The sequence below is a fragment of the Phoenix dactylifera genome, chromosome 12 (genome assembly GCF_009389715.1).
Source record: "Phoenix dactylifera cultivar Barhee BC4 chromosome 12, palm_55x_up_171113_PBpolish2nd_filt_p, whole genome shotgun sequence".
Taxonomy (NCBI): domain Eukaryota; kingdom Viridiplantae; phylum Streptophyta; class Magnoliopsida; order Arecales; family Arecaceae; genus Phoenix; species Phoenix dactylifera.
Genome location: NC_052403.1, coordinates 2906237 through 2921987, shown reverse-complemented (window position 1 = coordinate 2921987; position 15751 = coordinate 2906237). Strand labels below are relative to the sequence as shown.

Here is a 15751-nt window from a genome sequence, read left to right as displayed (position 1 = left end):
TTTGGCTGAACAAAAAAGGGAAACAAGGAGTCCAATATGAAGTTTCAGAGAACCCGTAGTCCAATATGAAGTTTTCGCCATCTTGACCACCAAGGCATAGGTCTCACAACTTCCAAGAACTTGGAGCACTACAAATCACCCTTGACCGAGTCGGTTCATACCATATTTGGATGTATCCACAGTGTTTTCCAACTGCAAAACTTTGTTGCATCTCTGCCTATCTTACCACACTAATTTTCTCACCCACATGAGATACCCCATGGCAATCATAGAATGCAATAAGACAGCCATTTAAGGATCAGTGAAAATCTTCTTCTCTGAGATACTACTGCACTTGTTTTGCTTCCTAATTCTCTCCTGATTTTTTTCAATGAGATCTAATTCCTGTCCCCTCAAGGAGAGAAGGCATGCTCGGTCCTTCCAATGTATGGGTAGCCTTTACCCTGCAAGAGAATAAAAATTGATCAGGGAGATGATGATAGAAACCAATAAATTTTTGTCAACAGGTTCCATAACACAATAACATGAAAATATTAATACTCAATTACACAGAAACAAATATAATCAACAGCTTCGATAGGCTTGGCAACCTATCAAGAAATGTTGAAAAACATATATGTATGTATCACAACACAACTCTACAAGCAAAGAGCTATTAAGCCATTTCAAAGCCTACATTTTGGCCTTTGAAGACAACCGAGGGCTTAACTGTGACTCATATCTAATACTAGTTTCAACAAGGTTCATTGGCAAAGTTATTGAAACCCAAAACAAAACATGACAGCTTCACTTATAAGCAATAATAGGAATAGCTTATCTTCTTCATGGCAAATAATTTCAAAATCTTAAGCAAATAACTGATAACATACGATTTACCAAAAGAACATTTTAGTAGTCACTAAGAGTTTATTAAATTAAATTGCATAATCAGTACCATCCATGTGGAAGAGAAGAACATACAATTAGTAAACTTCATAAGGGAACATAAGGCTGAATGCCCTTGTTTCACACAACCATTATTATGGAGAATTTAAGGTGGAAACTAACCTCTAGAAAACTGAAACTAGTTGACATTTAGTTAATGAGTACCAGATTCTGTTCTACATAATTCGTTAATGGATAATTGATTTTTAGTATTTTCAATTTTTTATGTTGGTCTGCACTCTGGAAGCTTAGAGTGAAAAGGGTAACCAGTGATGGCTCCTGCCCTCGCCTGGGCGAAACTTAAATTCAGTTACAGACTTTATCAATCACATTTTCCAGTAGATGATCTGGAGTTCTCAGATGTTTTTGACAAGTCAATAAATGTGAGTGGGCCTTATAACACACAAGCTGGAAGGTCAGTCAAAGAAGCTAAACATCATAAAAACAGCGCAGAACTTGCACTACACCATGCTCATGAGTAGAATATAATAAACAACAGGCCCAAGAAGGATTGAATTATAGAATAATAGTTGTCTCTGATAACAAACCATGAGGCACATATAATCTGCACGTGGATCACTAGCATTATCAATATTGTAAGTAATATAATCAATAAAAGTTGACATATTTCTGATTTATAAAAAAATATATAATGTTTATGTAGTTTGCTGATGTTCCCACTAGATCAATTTGTTGGAATAAATTGTTCTTTTGAGTCAATAAAGATTTTTCTCTTTTTTTCTTTACAAAAAAGAGAGCAGTCTCAAGAACTGAACTATTGCATACATGTTACACACTTTTTTACTAAAGAGTCATTTAAGTAGACACATCTATTTAAAAGACTTCGCATGTTAAATAGTGGAAAAAGAAGGTTTGAAGAAAGGAATTTAGTTAGCCTCAGCACTTTCAATCTGCTTGGTGATTCATTTACGCAAAGATGCAAGATGCATTATTTAAAGCATTTTTCCTTGGAAAAAGAAGTGAAAATAGGAATATAGCCAAAAGCCACCATAAATGTATTTAGTGAAAAGAAAACCATCAAAATGAGAGAGGTTCTTCATGAATTGAAGAGGTGTGTGATGTTCAGGATGCACCATTACGCCGTACAGATGGTTGATGAGGCAAACATAAGCTCACATGCTAGAAAGCAGAAAATAGACAACCAGTAGCCAATATGCCAGATGCCTGGAACCAATAAGTGAAGCAAATAAAATAAGTCACAGTGGCTCTGATAAATATCAGACAATCATATTACTGGCAACAAGTACAAGGTCGTTAATGCTCCTTCACTATTCCAGCCAGCGTCCATCCTTCTATGAAAATTTGGTGTATGGAAATCAAAATACAGAAGTGATCCCATAGAAGGGTGGTAAAGGGCCCAAGACTAAGCAGAGTGCCAAGAACAAGGAAAGAATGCATTAACCATCACATTATGCAACATTCTAGACACTCAATGGGAGCAATGTATCCAATCAGAAACATTTCCCAGGAAACACTTCAGAGAAGCCTATTGCATACAGTTCCACAAGACTAAAACAAAGTGCACGTGAAGCAGACACAGAAGGGAATAATAACACAGAAATGGCTCAAAACACTAGATACTAAAATAATGATAAGACATGAAATGAAACATATACTCAATGGCTTCAGTTTGTGTATCAGTTTTCATACTCTTTCCTCTATGCTGCAACTGTGATTCTAACTCCAACATCCTGCATGATCTGGACTATGCTCTACTTTAGGCATACCGTTAAGTTATAATGGCCTGGACTTTCCAATTTCTTCTTAAATTTCCCTCAAATATTTGACTGCCTTCTGTTTTTCCCCAATTTCCTGCATGATGTTAACACTCTTCTTGACTGTATCTTAAAGCCACCTCATCACAAAAGCAGACTGTTTGATATACAAAAACTCATCCTTCATCAAATCCTAAAATCCATCATCATGACTCCCATATATTACTCTCGCAGATAGGGGAGAACTAAATAGAATAATATCCATCCAAATCCATTTTCGTATCTGAATCTATTCGGATATAGATAAAAATTTGAGCATCAGACTAATATCTGTATCTGTATTCAAAATTGCCAAAGAAAAATCGATATGGACAACTATCCGATCCATATCCAAATATCTGATTTTATTTGTAATCCTATTTAATTTTATACAGCACTCATAAACTTCTAAGAAAAATATATGACTATATTAACATGCTATTAACTTAACTTACCATCCACTTAGTAATATTTTTGATTTGTGGTCATAAAGTTTAATTATCCAACTTATACCTGTATTTGTATCTATACTTCCTCCAATTTGTATTCATATTCATTTAAACAAATACGTAAATGAATTTTTGCATCCAACTAATATCATATCCATATGTGTATCTGTCAAACAAAATAAATATGAATATAAATATACCAATATCCAATCCATATCCGATTTGGTTTCCGCCCTATTCATAGATGACAAAAGAATAGTAAAATAGCCTCCACTACCAATATTAGAGCGTTCATTTTCCATCACCTTGTTAAGACAATAGTATGTTTTGTAATACTTTTGAAAACGTGCAAGCAAGATTCGCCATACCGGTACCAAACCTGTATCGGTACCATCATATTACAGTGCTGGTATGTGGTACAGTACGGTAAGGTTCAACATCCCAGATGTCGGTAACGTAAGGTACCACGTACCGGTATGGTACCATATACTGGTATGGTACGATACAATACCACACACCGATACGATACGATATCGACCGGTACGGCAAACCTTAGTGCAAGAAACTACCAAAAAAAAATGTGGTACTCTACAATCCTAAGTTACCAAAAGAAGAAAATCACACAAATCATACAACTCTTATCTTCAAAAAATGCATAACAAATCATAAACTTCCAGCCTTTTTCTAGTGCTTAAGGCTCGGCCTCCAATTGCCCGTTCCATCAATGTGCACAGAAGCAATCAAACTACTGCAAGGTATCTCATCTAGAGCTTTAGTTTTACCATCAACATCAAAGTCCTTTCAAGTTGTTTATTAGTCATCTTCCACCAGCAGTTTTATGGAAGAAAATGGGGTTGCTATCCCTCCTCTTCAACTACAACCTTGGATTTCTATCTCCAAGCTAGTTTATTCCCCTCCTGACGGTTTTACTCTTTCTTGAGATTTCTATGCAACACCACTAAAGGCCTCTTTCTTGTGGTTAACACCTGACTGTTTCCAGCATCAATGCATTTGGAATTCAACATTCGCTAAAATCTCCTCAATCCGCTGCCTGAGCAGAATTATTCTAATCGGTAGCTTCAACCAACGCACAATGGTAAAGGTTTCAATATTGACAAGATCCAATCTTTGATATGTCCCTTACTCCAAGGTTCTGGTACCCATCAAGGGCCCTTAAATATAATAGTGGGTTGCAGCAAGCTTAATTAGCTAGCAAGATAGAAATGTTCTTACCAAATGTCAAAACATCCATCAGTTGGTCCAAAACCATCCAGATGAAGAAGAACTTACTGCAAATCCTCTTCTAGCTCATAAAAAAAAACAAGTTGTCAACAGAATACAAAATTTAATTGACAAGAAATGAACATAAATTGTTCAAACACACAAAAAACTCACATGAGTAATATAGTATAATGTAGCCATTAAAACCATGAGACACTAGCTGAGAAGCTAACACTATATTACCATTAACTAATTATAATCCTGTCACTAAAGCATTACTCAGGCATGGGGGGCGTATAAGGCTCTCAGCATAGCTGAATATTCAATTGGTCAGTATAAAGTTGCCACAAAACAATTGAACAACTGGAGAACAAGATGATCAACTTCTTGCTTTTAACCCTCTCTTGACCCAATGCCTTATAGCTACCTATACCACCCATTTAGCCCTCTTCCACGTAAGGAGCACACAGATCCCTAAAAACCTATATCTAGATCATAACTAGCACGCAAGAATGTTTTATTTTTCTTTTTTTTTTTTACAGGAAGATAATTTCAGACAGCCACTGTTGTATCATGTCTTTGGTAGCCAGTCCAAATCATGTTGCTCAACTTCCAAACCTGATCCTTTCAAGAAAATGCAGAGCATGTTGGTGTCATAATTATTCAATTTGCTGTCCTAGGTCTCTCACAGTTCAGGGATGATTAAGTAAATAAATCTTGACTAAACAAAAGTCCAATATGCACTTAAAAAGCTAGAGTATACTTCAGAATTTGTTAGACTCCTCTTGTTTCTGAGGTAGATATTTTAGTCATCACCTAGGCCAAACTCATGTAAGAACTCAAAAGAAAGGATCTTAAGCCCCAAAATTTTTCCAGCTCAAATTGTGGTAAATAATACATCGTTCATGCCCATTGCGTTGATTGACCAAGTAATAAGCAAAAACAAACAGGTGATGCATGAAATTCAGTACAATACAACTGGGTTTGTATCAGAAGCAGCAGAAATATGTACAGGAGTGCTGCAATCCACTTCAGAATCCAGAAAGCTGTGATAGAAGCAGCTCTTGTGTAAACTATTCAAGGGTCTATGCTGAAAGTAGTTAAAGCAATCTCTAAATATCTAAAGGATAAGAATAGGGGGTGATCACCGATCAACTAATACAGAAACTACCATTTATAAGCGTATGTAACAGTCTCCGAAAGGGAACATTTATGAATAATCTTATACCTGACATAGAAGAAAAAAGTTACTCGCCTTGCGATAAGTAGCCAGCTGTCTGCAGATGATCCGCATCATTTGAAATAATCCAGGATGATCTCCAATCATGATAAGACACAATGTATATCATAATGTGTGCACATATTTTTTATCAATAATTTTTATAAGGCAAACTACAAATTAATAAATAAGCATTAGAAACTTGAAACAGATTATGAACCTAAAAAACCTAAAATCCTGTTCTAGATGGATAAAAGATTGATCAAGGCAACTTGCTGGACACTCAGATACACCTCTCTAAGGTTCAATATTCAATCACAAGCTTGGTTGACGATTCTAGATAACAAAGTCCAGAAAAATATTGATGCTGCTATCCATATTCATTTCAGAAGCACCATCCCTATTGAGCACCTTTAAGTAAAACCTTGCAATTTATTGCTGAATTATCATTTGAAATAAGTAAATAAGTTTGGTCAAACAGGCTTTTCCATGCTATATTGGTGCCTGCAAAGCAACATGAACATCAAATTTTCTGTTAATGAAATATCATGAGCAAGCATATTCATGGCACTTCAGCAAAAGGCCCTTTGTAACACACAAACTAGCACATTTGCAATTACTTGGCTGCAACCCAGAAACCATACATATGGTACACTTTTTTTGGCTCATAATCTACACATCCACACCCACATTTTTCAACGGCATAGATCTCCTTGTAATTTAGCATGGCAGAGTGAAATCAGTTTTACCCCACTCATAGTATGGAAAACTGAAAATTCTGAAAGAGCACAACATCAAACCACTTATACCTGATCCGAAATAGGTCTTCTTGGCCCATCAATCATACTGACTCTGCACTCCAACTGCAACTAAAAGGAGTCATAAACTGACTTTACGACACCTATGGACAGAAAAAGGACTCCACCAACAAATAGTAGGTTCTACAATAGGGCACGTTAATATTGCACATGTCAAGAGGTGATATGGTAAATGACGCTGTGCAGATCCATTGAGAGAAACCTATAAAGACAGGCTAGTCTTTACACTACTAAGCCATTCAGATCCACCTCTTTGCTTCAATGACTAACTTCATTAGTCCACAAATTTATAAAGATAGTCCACAAATATACTAGAGAGATGAAGACCATGTCTTGTTTCTCGACAACATGATCCACCAGCTTGATAAGTTTGGAGATATAATATTCTGATCAAATTACAAGGTGGATGCATCAGAGGTAAATGATGACTAATTTTCAGTAGGTTATACCTCACTATTTTCCATCAAAACCTAAAGCGTATGTCCTGTTTCTCATCCATCTGTCGCCATAGATATTTTTCTCTGTCACCTCAAGAGGAAAATGTCCAAGGAAACAATATGGTAACAATTATCAGGCGAAGATGCCCAGCAAACAAATTGGTCCTCTTAGATCATTTTGGCCAAGGAAAATCAACTAAACTCTAACAACTTGACAAAATCATGTCAAACATCATGCATAGCCACTGGATGTCACTTACCAATAATCTGTCACATTATTTCCTGAAGAATTAATGATATTAACCATCTTGGATCACAAACCTTGATGCCACAGTTACCACTGAATAAGCTAATATCATCTGAATAGACTAGCAAATAATATAAGCTTAGTATCAAAAGAACTACTTAGAGGGTGAGCCTTGGCACAATGGTAATGTTGCTCCATTATGACCTGAGTGTCACGGTTTTGAAACATGGAAATAGCCTCTCCGCACGCAGGGGTAAAGTTGCGTATATTTGGCCTTCCCCATACCCCACAGTGGCGAGAGCCTTATGCGTTGAGCCGCCCCTTTATTAACATGAACTACTTAAGTATTAAAGATAGACTATATACCTTTTTCATGTGCTTAATCCAAGAGCATGAATAAGGTAGAAACAACTATTCTCACAAACCACACTAACAACAAAACATGTAAATTTTGGATCAAAAGTAAAACCAGAATATGCCAATATATAGCTATTTGATTTCACAAGCACTATGAAATACAAAATATAAAGATTAGATCACAACTGAAAAATATGTTTAGTTCGTAATGACCATAAGCATCTTGTCAGGTGAACACTGGTGGACTATGCACTAACTCAAGATGATAAGAAATTCTAAACCTTAAATATATAACCATCATGAGTAAACTAAAGCGCATCCATGTGCATTTTAGAGGACAATTCAACTGTCATTCTCAATGGCGTCCAGGGCGAGACTTGTCAAATGCTCCCCACGGACCAGAACGCCCGCCATACACAGGGTCCTTGTCAACACCCTGATTATCAACATTCAGAACATAATAAAATAACAAAACAGAATCAGTATAAACATGTTTACTGAAATCTTTTAAATTAATGCCATAAGCTAGAAAGGAACTTCCAGTACTGGACATCTTTGATGAAATCATACCGAATGAAGGTTGTAGTTATCCCCAAATGATGGAGGGAAGGGTCCTTCAGGACTACCAAGTATCTTCCCATAGGCTCCACCTTAAATAGTCAGTAAAGAGAACAGAATTTAAAAAAAATAAATAGAGGGGAACTTCAACTAACTAACCATGTGTTAGCCCAGGCAATAACATGACCACAAAAATTACCAAAAGAAAACTAACACAGAAAGAAAGCAGGATCACACAAATGCAACTATATGCCACATGAGTCAGAAACAGTAGATCAAAAGAAGACATCATTCTTCAGTTTTCATATCAGTAATTTCCAGCAGTTTGAATAAGTTTGCCCTAAAGACTGACTAATGTGGCAGAAAATCCATGTAACAACTAATTATAAAAATATCACGATGTACTCGTTTACAGCAAACTCTTGGCAACACAGCATGGCTTCAAATAATAAAAGCAACAGTATTTAAACAACAGTCGGTTAAAATGTTATAATAGATACAACAACTCAGTAACATTCTGAAAATCAATCATAACATTGTCACAAAAAAATGATAAGAAAATAAACATAACCAACCAGCTTATCCTTAATTATGGGTAGAGCAAACAAAATGAAAGAAGAGATGATGCTAAACCAATCAGATTAGGTGACAACATAATAACCTTTTGCTTCCATTTAAGCATAAGCATTTGAGGGAAGCAAATTACCTGCAGCCCATGGTCTCCCATCAATGGTTGCTAAGTCAGCCCTCAGCTTTTCAATTTCACGTGCCATGGATACCAAATTATTCTCCATTGCTTGCCTTTGTTCCATTAACTCAATATTTCCCTTCTTCTCATACTCAAAAGCAGTCCTGCAAAGAAACAATTTTAAGGTTCAAGCATGCATGTGCTTCCATACCACTCAATGTGTATGGCAGGTAACAGGAGAAACTATAGAAAGATAATATGACATGGAGTGTAAAAAGATAGGGCACAACCTAGCCCGCATAAGTTCCTGTCGCAGACCATCAATCTCGCTCCTCAGAATGGTGATCTGTTTGTTATCAGCTTGTGCCCTTGTCAGTTCTTGTTGAAGAGTCTGGACCTGTCCAACAAGGTCTTGTCTCATGACCTTCAGTTTTTGAATTTCTGCTCGAAGCTGTATTGCCTCCTTTCTTAAAGGTTCAGTTGCTCTAAGATCAGACTCTAGCTTCAAGCCTTTCTCGATCAACTCTCTGCAATGAACCTCCTTATCAGCACGGATATCTGCAATGACCATATTCATGCGATGAATTTCTTCTTTGGCAGCCATTAGTTCCTGCTGCAGAGCAGCACGATCTTCAACGAAAGCATGACGGTCTGCCAAAAGCCTCCGGATTTCAATTTGCTGCAATTCAAGTTCCTCATACAGGGCAGGATGGGGTGGACGTGGGACAGGGCCACGAACAAAGGGCCCTTCTGGCATGTCAGGATAACCTCGCCGCCCATCATTAACATTGCGAGGTACACGACCTCTACCAGCCATTGCGTGCTACTGGAAAATGATAGCACAGGTCATGACCAAACAAAAAATGCACTTAGAGAATTACATATTGAACACATGAAGACATCAGAATGTTGGATCAGCAGAATTAAGCTGATGAGATCTAGAAAAGTTCAAAATAGATCTACCTTCTACCCCTATAAACTTTTAAGTGACCGATCCAACAAATAAAGAACAAAAAAGATAGAGAACATACATACAAAGGACTATGTACTTGAGAATGCAAACCAGAGAACAGAAAAGATACATCCATTGAAATGCTTTTATTAATATCAACACTGCAGTAATTAACCATTGAAATCAGCATCCATTTCTTCTACTGATTTCAACTTATAGAATATTACATACACTAACTGTTTTTAGGAATTATGTAAAGAATTCGCAAAAGCTCATTTGATTTCCAATAAAATAAAAGGAAAACAAAATAAAAATCGAAGAAGAGAAGCTTGAGAATTTTCTCCTTTTTGTTGAAATAAGAAATAAAGACAGTCTAAATCGCTGGTCTTGTCCTTATGTTTTCTCAAATGCAACACAAATAGGAGGAAAAAAATAGGACACAATTTTTTTTCCTTCCTTTCTCTTTGAATTTTCTCTTAATATCCAGGCCTTTGAGAGGTAAGGGAGGTTTTTTCTAACCTGGTTTTTTATCTCAACTATCAGTTTGCATTGGTATCAAACACTCAGTGCTTCAATGTATATGTAATCTTGGCCCTTATAATCTCGGAACACCAATTAATCTCAAGATATCAATCGACAGAATGTTAATATATCGGCTAGCATTCTTAGTCCTTTAGGTTCAATCATAGCTTTGTTTCTTGATTATGAAATATGGAAATCAATGCCTCCAAAAGGTAATTGATTTCAGTTTTGATTTCAGTTTTACTTTATTGGCCAATATTCTCATATATCGGGCTCAGAGTATCTCAGTTTTTGCAAAATTTTCCAGCCTTCCATCTCAATCAAGATAAGATTAAGATCTTGATTAATCTTGGGGACAGCCATCAATCGAGATTGTCAATATCTCAGATTTAAAGATTTTGCTTCGATGAAACTTTGTTTTCCTCCAATTGATAGTCAAACAAAGTACAGTTGGTCAGATATAAGTTCGATATTGCTCTAACTCAGCTTCAAGTTAAGAATCTAAATTAAATCCAATGCTTTCACATTATCATGTCTGATTACTGGTCAGACTAGGATCTGAATTGATTTTCATGGGCTAGCGTGGACTTTTTGCAGGTTCTTTTCTTCTTTTTGTTCCCTCTTTGGGGGGAGTGAGGGTAGCAGGGCGGCAAGTATAACTAGATTAGTCTCCTGGCACAATAGAGGTTCACTTGCAAGTTTAGGGCCCACACCAAACCCATAAGACTCATTGCTTCATTGCAAGGTTTATCGTATTGATACCAAAAACCATTCCAATAGCCTACTAGTATGGTACGGGTCCTTACGATAAACCCCATATTAATACATGATACGTTGTTAGAACCAAGACAGCAACTGTACCATGTGTCCTAGGGTACTGTATCAAGCATGATACCATACCAATACCTTACCAGTACGTGTTGGTATAGAAAACTTTGCTTCACCAATATAGATTAATATTATTATCCCAATAAATGATCCACCCATTACCTTTGTTAAGAGCATGCTGTCAACACCACTCCTTTTTCACCCACAAAATAAAATTGGAGGTGTGAAGTAACCCACTCTCATCACTTGAACAAAAAATAAAAAATAATCCACACCTAATATATTTAAAAAAGAAAGAAAAAGCAAATGTCAATAATCGAGTTTTGTTCAACCAAGTTCCCAAGATTGAATTTGCCAGGACTCAGCATCTCTTTGACCAAAAAGAACGATCGATAAAATGAAGTACATTTGGAAATCAGTTACTTTGTACAGAACCAGATTTAGAAAACCTAAAGACAATAATGAAATGAAGTACGCCTTTAAGATATTGACAAAATAACCACTGAGTACGATTGGCCAGTCTGTACATAAATTTCCCATATGCTTTGCATGGAACCCAGCTGATTATTTTTAAAAACAATAAGTCTATTTCTTTATTTACAATCATTAGGAAAAGGAACATGGAAGTTTGACTTCAGAATGCCATAAATTTTGTAAGAAGTCAAAGTCTTCCACCTGCAACATATGCAATATGATGTCACAGGTACATTTATCGACTCTTCGTCATTCAGTCGCGACTATGCACTGAGATTGAAATTTATCTGATATTCGTTTAATTTACTAACTAAGTTCCAAAAGATATGAGCGAATTTTCAGAAAATAAATACATTTGTAAATAAGATAAGACTTTCTTGCACAATCCTATGCGGCCATAAAACTAACTTAGAATATGGCGCGCAAATATACATATATTTGCGTGTATGTGATTCTTTTGTGCCGCTTTATGGAAAAAGAAACACCGTGCTTTGGTCACATTGAGATCAAAAACCATATTATGTCTAAGAATCATTATCAGAAGCCGCTTATCTTCTGTGTTCCTCGCCAAGAATATCATTTCTACTTTATTTCATCTGTCTTATTTGTCCAAATAGATCATCGAGAAAAATCATTCCAGATTCGTCGCATTGATAACAAGAACAGCCCGAGGGCATCATCTAATGGAATCATTGCTAGGGTTTGAAAGCGAATCGAACTTAAGAACAACAAAAACCAAAAACAAACTTGGGCAAAAATAAATAAATAAATACATCTCTTGATGCATTCGTCAACGAACCAAGAACCAGAACTGATAGCTCGAGATAAACGATCTGAAACCAAAACACGAAACGATTGCCACAGAAGAAATCGAAGAAGGAAAAAGGGGTAAGAACCGAACCAGAAAAATGAAAGGAGAACGCGAGGGAGAAGATCTTTCGTTTCTTCCTTTCGCTTGGAATAGAGGGATAAAACCCTAGCCGGCCTTCTATTACTTGTTTGCGAAATGTGGAAGTGGGAGGCCCGGTTCTTTTCTCGGGGATGTCAAATTATTGTGAGGTCCTTTGCTGCTAGTGGTCGGATCGGGTTCGGATTCAAATCCGACCCGAACGGCTTCATTAATAATGTGTACTGGTAGTACGGACCCGGTAACGTGCGGCGCAGGGGATCGGCAAGGGGTCTGAACGGGTTGGACATGGATCAGACCCAAAAAAGATCCGGATCCGACCCTGATAGTATTAATTGAGTTCAGTTTCGGTTTTGGATTTTTCTTTTTTTTTTAGAGATTTGATTTGGATTAAGATTTATAACCGGAAAAATTCAGTAACGTTTTATATGTTTGTTTTTTTATGATTGAAAACTAATAAGAAAAATCTACCCACATTGCTTTTATTGTCTCTTAATCCAGGACAATCTCTAAGGGCTTTTTGACAGCGTTACCGGCCCTTTTGATCATGAAAGATTTTATTTATGGAGTAGTTATACCCTGCATTGTGTGCACAATATGATCGTACACCAAGCTAATCATTTTATTTTTTTTTTGATAAACTTTATTCATCATGCGCTCGTCTCAATGATTGGCCTACAGAAAAAAGATGTGCTCGCTGGCATGATGCACGGCTATGTTGGTGCACATGGTATAAGATATAACTTACTGATTTTATGTGGGTGGTATCAGAAGCAGGTCGCTCACCGAAGACATTCTCTCGAAGAAAGGTTATGATGTGAATGCCGGAAAATTACCTACTTTGCGGTTCTCATGCGAAAAATATTAATCACCTTCTATTACATTGCCCCTTCTGGTGTGAGTGGTGCTCATTGTTTTCTTCTGTTTATATCATAGGCGGACCTAGCAGCTTACATTCCTTTTGGGCTACTTGGAGGATGAATAGAGTCCATTCTGGCAACTTTGGAGAGAGAAGTACTAGGTTTTATTGAGCTTCTTCCTCTATGCTCGTTTCCGTCCTGAACTTGATTTCTCTCTAGGGCCAATGCTGCTGTGCTTAAATCAAAGGCCTTAAGGCCCTTCTTATGAATACCTCTTGGTCGATTTGTTTAATAGAAGTTGGGGAGGAGAGCTAGTTGCTGGGTCCCTCTTGGCCCCCTTTCTCCATTTCATTCTCAATTTATAAATTAAAAAAAAACAATCTCATAGCAGTGAAACTATAACAACAAAATTTTTTGTGTTTGTAATATCATTTCTTTTTTTTGTATATGGTTTTGCCTGATCGAATTGGTATTGAAATGAAAATATAAAGTGCATATACTGACATTTATAAATTGTTTATCAAAATACAGTACACTCCAGTAATTTTGTTCAGTCCTTCATGATAATTCCAGGGACTGCGATTTACACGCATGGAGTAACATGATTCTAGGGACTGGGGTTTAGACATTTTTTTGTATCTAAAATAGATAGCTATGAAGCATGATTCCTCTAAAACATGGATTATAAAAAAAAGGCATGGAGTAACATGTTTTCGTAGACCATATTTTTTATATTTTATATTACCTAATTTGGCAAAATAGATTTTTTGAAATACAACTAAACAAGCTTTTTTTATAAAACTCATTCATTTTAAATTTTTTATAAAGTTATTTAGATAAAATTTACCAATTAAACGGCCTCTTTGAGCTGTACAAAAGCAAGAATTTTGAAGCTAGGGAAGGCAAGTTTGATCGAGGATTGAAGAGGAGAGGTAGAATAAAAAGCTTGGAATACTTGTTAGGCTTGAGCTTAACAATCCTTTTTCAAACAAAGGAAGTCTACAGAGCATCACTTTTTAGTATCGAGATGTGTTTGCTCGAACATATAAAGAAATGCTAGCTTTCTTCATTGTATCTTAAGCCTCTTTGGGTTTATAATACACAAGTCCTACGCATCTTGAGGCTACTCTTGTAGCTGCCTTGAAATCTTCTTTCTATTTTAAATACTCTCAAGATTCAAAAGTCCATAGTTAAGGAAAGCCTCTTCTTCATAAAATCAAGAAAATCCTACATAATCTTGAATATTACCAGTTCCACTGTGTAGAGCAATTGATAAAATGTAGATTTTTTTTAAAATTGCTCGTTGTATGATGCAAAAAAGATAAAGTGAATTAGAATTGTAAAGAGATGTATTTCGAATTTTTATTTTGTCCCTTGTGCTGCAAGAGAGTTATTAAAAAAAAAAAGTGCAAATGGAGAAGCATAAAAATGTAAATCGACATTAGATAAAAAGTAAATGTATGGTAGATCATGAAGGCCTATGTCAATATCTATAGGCTACAGTTCTAAATCATGTCATGCAACATTTTTTTGGATCCTCCATAAATTACAATATATTAATCTTAGTCATGGTGGATAAGAAGCTTATATATTATGCTATTATCATATCTTATTGTTTTACCTTGCATGTTAAATTATTGGTGTCATGAACTATGGGGGTTGTTTGATTATTTGTGAGTTCTTATAAAACAGGTAACCACAAAAGATGATTTTTCTAAACCGTGCTTTAGAGAAAAAACATGAAGCAACATGTTTTCATAAGCCATATTTTTAAATTTTATAAATTAGCAGATTTGGCAAAATAAATTTTATGGTACACAACTAAACAATCATTTTCATAAAATTCATTCATTTTAAATTTTTAATAAAACTTATCAATCAAACAACCTTAGAGAAACAAAGAAGGATAGCTCTTCCCTTATCCTATAAGCAAGTTAACAGCGAAAAAGTCATTTGGAAGCATAAAAAAGTAAATCCAAGTTAGAGAAAAACAACATAATTTGTTATTTTAACTAAAATGGAGATGCAGGGGATCGAACCCTGTACCTCTCGCATGCAAAGCGAGCGCTCTACCATTTGAGCTACATCCCCCATGAGTTAAGCTACTAATCCATAATCTACTAATTACACTCTATTTAGGCAAGCAACCTCGTAAGACACACCGCGGTAACCTTCTTTTTGCTCCCTTTTTTCTACAATAATTTTCTTCTAATCTCAAAGCATGGTAATTTAGCTCTCTGTTGAAGTTTAAGTTTCTAAAGCCTCTAAGAAAGCCTTGCCCGTCGTCCTGGTTGAAAGATTATTGGGTGTGAGAACCTGTTTTTCCGATTTTGGCACCATAGGTGAAAAATAGATGGTGATATATAGCAGCACCCGTCCAGCTAACATTAGATATGTATGGTGAAATGGTTTATAGCAAGGACCGTATACAATTATCTCCTCAAAATTGTTGTTGCAAGTATTCTTTGCCCACAATATATATGTGCATGTGTGTGTGTGTGTATATAATATATAT

The 15751-nt window shown here is 36.0% G+C and overlaps 1 protein-coding gene and 1 non-coding gene across 3 annotated transcripts; both read right to left on the bottom strand.

Annotated features, from left to right (window-relative positions):
* Nucleotides 1–7520: 7520 nt before the first annotated feature.
* Nucleotides 7521–12489, bottom strand: LOC103705053 (protein FLX-like 3). 2 transcript variants are annotated; one of them, XM_039132301.1, is made up of 5 exons: nt 12371–12489; nt 8984–9519; nt 8712–8857; nt 8018–8097; nt 7521–7883 (listed from the first exon to the last, which is right to left on the bottom strand). In XM_039132301.1, exons 2-5 carry the CDS (start codon nt 9508–9510, stop codon nt 7803–7805), a joined length of 834 nt encoding a protein of 277 aa, XP_038988229.1. In that variant the 5' UTR covers nt 9511–9519; nt 12371–12489; the 3' UTR covers nt 7521–7802. The 2 variants fall into 2 exon arrangements, with proteins under 2 accessions (XP_038988229.1, XP_026659652.1); XM_026803851.2 differs by having other exon boundaries at nt 7534–7883; nt 8984–9516.
* A 2765-nt stretch (nt 12490–15254) lies between these two features.
* TRNAA-UGC lies at nt 15255–15327 on the bottom strand. The gene has a single exon. It is a non-coding gene; the product is annotated as a tRNA-Ala (tRNA).
* Nucleotides 15328–15751: the final 424 nt, after the last annotated feature.

Bases quoted from the DNA above. Each gene is read 5' to 3' on its own strand.
- LOC103705053 (XM_039132301.1), bottom strand. From the start codon at position 9,510: ATGGCTGGTAGAGGTCGTGTACCTCGCAATGTTAATGATGGGCGGCGA. The intron at 8,858-8,983 runs GTTGTGCCCTAT...GTTTCTTTGCAG, and splicing joins CAGGAACTTATGCGGGCTAG to GACTGCTTTTGAGTATGAGA. The intron at 8,098-8,711 runs GTAATTTGCTTC...TGACTATTTAAG, and splicing joins TGGGAGACCATGGGCTGCAG to GTGGAGCCTATGGGAAGATA.